Source organism: Oenanthe melanoleuca, chromosome 19 (genome assembly GCF_029582105.1).
Source record: "Oenanthe melanoleuca isolate GR-GAL-2019-014 chromosome 19, OMel1.0, whole genome shotgun sequence".
In the NCBI taxonomy this organism is placed as follows: domain Eukaryota; kingdom Metazoa; phylum Chordata; class Aves; order Passeriformes; family Muscicapidae; genus Oenanthe; species Oenanthe melanoleuca.
Genome location: NC_079352.1, coordinates 5236712 through 5242604, shown reverse-complemented (window position 1 = coordinate 5242604; position 5893 = coordinate 5236712). Strand labels below are relative to the sequence as shown.

The window sequence follows — 5893 nt, the reverse complement described above, 5'->3', positions numbered from 1 at the left end:
TGGAAACGCTGAGCCGAGCACGCCTGAAAGGGGAGAAGAAGAAATCAAACAAAGGGAGAAGAAGAAATCAAACAAAAGGAGAAGAAATCAAACAAATCCTCGTTAGAAACAGCCCTGACCTGGCAGAGCAGCTCCGCTCCCGGGTGTGGCTTTGGCCGCCCCAGCCGCCCCCGGGGATTGATTGATTTATTGATGGGCTGGGAGGGAAATGCCGCAGCATCGATAAAGCATCGGCTGGAAAAGCAGCTCTGCCCCGGGGCGGGCGGCATCCCCGGGCTGTCCCGGTTTGTCCCTGTTTGTCCCGGGGTGTCCCTGCTTGTCCCGGTTCAGAGCTGGATTCAGCACCGCAATTCCCTATCGGGATTTTCCCAGGAATTCCGTTTCCTCTCAGGAATGCCCGTGCGGGGCTGCAGCGCCCACCAGGACATCCCAACCCCACCAGCAGTGGGAATTTTGGCAGGTTCGGAGCGCCTGTAAATATTTTGGAGCGGGCACTGAAGGCTCAGCCCGGGTGGCCCCGATGGCCTCCCAGGTTTGTCACCTCCCCCTGTGCAGGAGCGGGACCTGCCCCATTTATCCAAGACTGGGGACACAGCTGGGAGTGCAAAAAATGGGGGGAAAAGGGAGGAAAAAGGAGTTTTCCAGCCCAGATAATTTATGGGATCAGAGGAGTTTTGGGGTCACCCCAGAGCAGAGACTCTGCCCAGGTCCCGTTCCCTTCTCTGCATCCACCGCGGGGTTGATGAGCTGGGAATGGCATTCCTTCTGTGCCTGCTGCATCCCAGTATTTTACCTCAGAGCCTTTAAAAAGGGGTTTTCCCAGACTTGTTTTGTTTTCCTTCCTTTTGTTGTCCGGGGAATATTTTCTGCCCTTGGAGGGCCGTGCTTGCCCCAGCTGCAGCAGGAGCCCCGCGGTGCGTGGGGGCAGGAAGAGGGATGAGGGAAAAGATGGATCCAGACAGGGAAAGGCGAGCCAGGGCAGAGCCAGAGCCATCTCTGCTCCCCGAGGAGGGGTAAATTGGGAATTTGGGGGATGACAAAAGGTGCTCAGCTCTGCCAGACTAACACAAACCCCTTTATCCGCTCCCGGGGCATCACCCCTGGGGCATCACCCCAAACAAACTGCGGCTGGTTTCTGGGAAATGGCTTTGGAGAAGAGCAAACCGAGTTCCCAGCAGGGCAGGTCCCCGAGGCAGGGCTGTGTCCCCAGTGTCCCAGGGTGTCCCCAGTGTCCCAGGGTGTCCCCAGCCCCGCGGTGGCTCCAGCACAGCCTCTCCTCTCCGTGCTGCTCCCGCCAGCTGCCTGCAGCTGGACAGCGCCCTGGGAGCTGCAGGGCTGGGGGAAAAGGGGATTTTTAAACAGCTGCAGCCAGGCAAACCCCGGGAGGGGAGCCCCTCGCTGGCCCCTGCCTTTCCCAGCCCAGCACGGCCAAGAACACGAGCTGCAGCTTTGGCACCGAGCTCAGGGAAGTGGGGCCACCTGCCCAGCCCCCCCTGCCCCAAACACCCCCAAAACCTGCACAGAGGAGTTGATGTGCCTGATGCAACCAAGCAGAAGCTGTTTGTCTGTGTTTGGGTTTTTCTCTGTAGTTTTATTTTCTCTATGGCTGTTTTTGGAGGGTGGGGTAAAGGGGATTTACAAAACTGCAGGGCAGGGGGAGGACACGGAGCATGGGAGACCCTGCAGGATGCTGTGCTGTCCCTTGACCATCCAAAGGACATCCCAAACCCTCTCACCTACCCTGGGGCTCCTTCCAGGAGGGCTGGACACAGCCTGCCTAGGGAATCAGGGTGCAGAGCCAAGCTTTGGGAACAGCCTGTCCATCAGCCCTAACGCTGGAGGCTGGAGCTCAGGAAAAATCCCAAGCCTGTCAGTGCCAGAAGCACGGCCTGGGAGCACATTTTTCCTTTCCCAGGGCTGGGGAGGGGATGAGGGGATGAGTATCACTTACCCTCTGTGCTTTGGGACGTGGCAGGGGACCAGGCCCTCCCCCTGGCCCTGGGGAAACTCCCCCATAAAAGCAGCCAGGGCAGCCTGGCCCCAGCACAGGCAGCTCTGCCACTGCCCCTGCCTCAGCCCAGCATGGGGACAGCAGCCAGGGTGGTGTGTGCCCTCCTCATCCTCTCCACGCTGTGCTGGCACAGCCTGGCCCAGAGTGAGCATTGCCCACCCCAGGGCTGGGAATGGGGAGAGAACCAGGGCTGGGAACTGGGGACAGGGACAGAATCAGGGCTGGGAACAGAACCAGGGCTGGGGATGGGGACAGAGACAGAACCAGGGCTGGGGATGGGGATAGAGACAGAACCAGGGCTGGGAATGGGGACAGGGACAGCACCCAGGGCTGTGGGGTGGGGTTTGCTTCATGCACAGGGTGCAGGGGGATCCCCCCAAGAGCTGCCATTGCCATGGCAGGAGGGCTGAGGAGGGGCTGGGGCTGTCCAGGCTCAGCCAGGCTCGTGCTGTCCCCCAGGAGCTCCAGCCATGCCAGACAAGTGCTGCTTCAACTTCCAGACAAGAAGGATCAAGAGGGACAACGTGGTGGCCTGTTACCCCACCAGCCCTGAGTGCCCACACCAGGCTGTGATGTGAGTACCCAAAATCCCCCCCTGGGTCCTGCCACACCCCCTGCCTTGCTTTGGTGGGTCCAACCCCCATCCCCTGTGCCCCTGAGCCCCCAGAACTCAGTGCTGGGGTCCCCACTGACCCCAGCTTCTCTGTGCCCAGCTTCAGGGTGAGGAATGGGAAGGAGATCTGCACCCAGGCCAGCAGGCCGTGGGTCAAGAGGTACCAGCAGAGCTTCCAAGTCAGCTCCTTCTCCATCCCCAGCTAGCCAGGGCTAGCTCCATCCCACCCCTGGGCTGGCTGGGGACAGCGGGGACACCAAGGCAGAGGGGACACTTCTGGATGGAGCAGCTGACAGGTGACATCCTTCCCACCATGGTGACCCTCACCACGCCCTGAAGGCAAAGGGAGCCCAGCAGGATGGAGTGTCCAGACCCTCTGGCCATGGAGAGGCTGCAGCAGGCGGGGGTGGGGGGGAGCAGCTCCACAGCTGTGCTCTGTACAGAATTAAACGTGATTCCCACTGCAAACATCTGCCTGTGCGAGTCTCTGGGGCTGGGCAGGCCCTGCTGCTGCCCTTCCTGCCCAGCTGCTGGGACCAGCAAGGAGCCAGAAGAGCTGGAGCCTCAGCCAGGTCCCTGTGAGGATGTCCAGGGTGAATGGGGCCAAACCAAACCCATGAGGGTTTTGGGGAGGCACCAGAGGGACAACGAGCCTGGGAGGAGAGGGTTTCCTGTGCTCCTCATCCACCATCCTAAATTCTATCAGCAGGGGATCTCAGGGATGCCTGAGGCAGCCCAAAATGCCAGGAATGCCACCAGGAAATGTGACAGTGGCAGAGCCACCACGATGAGGACAAACCCAGCCACCAGCCAGCCACCCAGCCCGGGGCAAGGAGAGGCCTCACAGCCAATGGCAAGGGCTGATCTCTGCACAGGAACTGGCAAGTGTGAGCATCATCCTGTGCTGGCTGCTGGTGGCCACAACCCAGCCCAAAATAGACTCCCAGCCCCAGCAGCACCACTGCTCCCACACTTTCCAGCACCCCCGGGTGCCACACTGGCCCAAGGGGCTGCCAGGAGGAATTTCCCTTCACCTCTCACCCCTCAGGGGGAGATCCAAGCGGTTCTTTCCACGGGGAGAGTCATGGAAAGGCTGGCAGGGGTTGTTATAAATGCCACTGCTGCAGGCAGGAGGGCAGCCAGCTCTTGGTGGCCTCAGTGCAATCAGAGCTGCAGGTGCTGCCAGAGCCTTGGTTTGACATGAAGATCTCAGCCCTGCTCCTCCTGCTGCTGGCAGCTGCCTGGGTTGGAAGCCAGGGGATGTCCTGTAAGTACCAACAGGGAGATTTTCCCTCTGGGCTGTCCCAGCTCCTCCTCTGATGGGATTGGGGCTGGGGAAGGGCAGGAGAGTGCAGCTCCTGATGGGGCTGTGGGGCATCACCAGTGCTTGTCCTGGATTTCTCAGCATGAGTAAAAACAGGGCTGGTTCAGCCCCAGAGCAGCAGCTGGGGAGCTCTGGAGGCTCCTGCCCTGGGGCAGAACATCCCTGCAAGGTGTTCCCTCTGCGTGGAGAGGGAGCAGAGCAGAGCCCGCACAGCTCTGAGCTCCCCCCTGCTCCCAGTCCGCTCCAGGTCCCGCTGCTGCTCCAGGGAAATGTTCAGCACCCGGAAAATCCCGGAGCTCCTGATCCGGGGCTACCAGCACACAGACCCCAGCTGCAGCCACAGGGCTGTTCTGTGAGTAACCCCAGCCTTCCTCCCCCTCATCCTCACCCGGCTTACCCTCCCTCCCGCTGCTCTGCTTTGGGGGAGCCCCCAAAAACGAGTCCCCTGCCCAGGGTGGGGCTGTGCTCAGCTGGCTCCTCATCCCACCTCCTCCCTGCCGAACCAGCAGCCCCAAACCCGGCTCTGCAGGGAAAGGGGGGCAGCACTGCAGGAATCCCGGCGGATCCTCACTCCCAGGCTGACTCGGGATGTTTTTTCCCTCCCAAGGGTGAAGCTGCAGAAAGGGATGGTCTGTGTGGACCCAGAAAAGAAATGGTTCCAGGAGTTCCTAAGGAAGCAGAAGCAGCCAAACAGCACCTCCAGGTGAAGCTGCCTTCCCCAGAAGCTCTATTTATTTGTATCTCAGGATTCCTGTGTGTTTCTGTAAGGAGCTGGCTCCATCCCCTCCCCTGCCCCACTCACGGACTCAATAAACCCTCCTGTGCTCACCTGGAGTCAGATGTGGATTCTGGGGAGCCCATCCAGGCTCAGCCTTGCCACTGAGAGGAATGGGGGATTTGTCTTTCCAAACGAGCTGTGGGTCTGCTGATAAATAAAACCAGCACTGAGAGAGAAAAGAAACAATGGGATGGATTCCACTGATTGATGAATGGAAAAAAAATATATATTTGCCTTTACAAACAAACTGTAGGTTTGCTGATAAGTGAAATTGGATATTGGAAGATGGAAGAAGCAATGAGAAAAAAAACATAAATTCCATAAGAATTAAAAATTAAAAGGGAGGGTTATGCATGAGGGGAATCTCAGGTGTCAGGTGTTTGGGAAATCTGTGCCTCTCAAGTACCTCAGTGGGGAAAGAGAGAAGCAAATGTGGCCAGGAAATTGGGATAAAAGGAGGCTGTGTCCTCCAAAAATCTGAGAGATCCCAGGGGAATGCCCCATGGCCTCTCCCTTTATTGGAATAAAGCTACAGGACTCCTCTGTCTCCTTTTTGGACACAAACCTCTGGTGTTTGTGGATTAATTTTCCTGACACCAGGAATAGTCCAGGAGCCCCTGGGAGGACAGAGAAGCCCAAAGAGCTCAGCTCTCCCCAGGGTGAAGCAGCCCTGCCCAGCTGTGGGGTTTGAGGATGCCCTGGGCTGCTCCCCATGGGATGGAGGGAAATGGGAGAAAGATTCCTTGGGGTGTCAGAGGGGGTTTGGGGGCTGGGTTGGCTCTGTCCCTGGGGCACAGCACTGGGGACAGCCCCAGTGGGTGTCACCACTGCCTGGGCCACCAGCCAGCTTGTCACCCAAACTGGGGACTCGTCCAAGCCATGGGCAGCCAGTTTCTCCAGGAAAACACTGCATTACCCACTCCTCTGTCAGTCTGTGAATCATCTTTGTGATGAGCTAGGACATGCCTTACTCTTCAAAACACCCTTATACTCATTGCCAGATTTGTTGCCATTTATCTGCCCCCATTTGGGGCATTTTTTGTACAAATCAATGAATCTGCCACAATGCCCACAGGACTGCACCACCTAGAACTGGTTTGGAGTTGGAAGGGATATTCTTGCCCAAGACTGTGTAACTGCAATTCTCAGTTAACTCTCAATTAAATG

The 5893-nt window shown here is 58.2% G+C and overlaps 2 protein-coding genes across 2 annotated transcripts; both read left to right on the top strand.

The window, feature by feature from the left end:
- Positions 1 to 2037: 2037 nt before the first annotated feature.
- LOC130260923 (C-C motif chemokine 4-like) lies at positions 2038 to 2920 on the top strand. The gene is made up of 3 exons (XM_056506725.1): positions 2038 to 2155; positions 2471 to 2585; positions 2725 to 2920. Exons 1-3 carry the CDS (start codon positions 2083 to 2085, stop codon positions 2828 to 2830), a joined length of 294 nt encoding a protein of 97 aa, XP_056362700.1. The 5' UTR covers positions 2038 to 2082; the 3' UTR covers positions 2831 to 2920.
- Positions 2921 to 3181: 261 nt separating this feature from the next.
- LOC130260924 (C-C motif chemokine 7-like) lies at positions 3182 to 4776 on the top strand. The gene is made up of 3 exons (XM_056506726.1): positions 3182 to 3891; positions 4186 to 4300; positions 4556 to 4776. Exons 1-3 carry the CDS (start codon positions 3825 to 3827, stop codon positions 4653 to 4655), a joined length of 282 nt encoding a protein of 93 aa, XP_056362701.1. The 5' UTR covers positions 3182 to 3824; the 3' UTR covers positions 4656 to 4776.
- The last annotated feature ends 1117 nt before the right edge of the window (positions 4777 to 5893 follow it).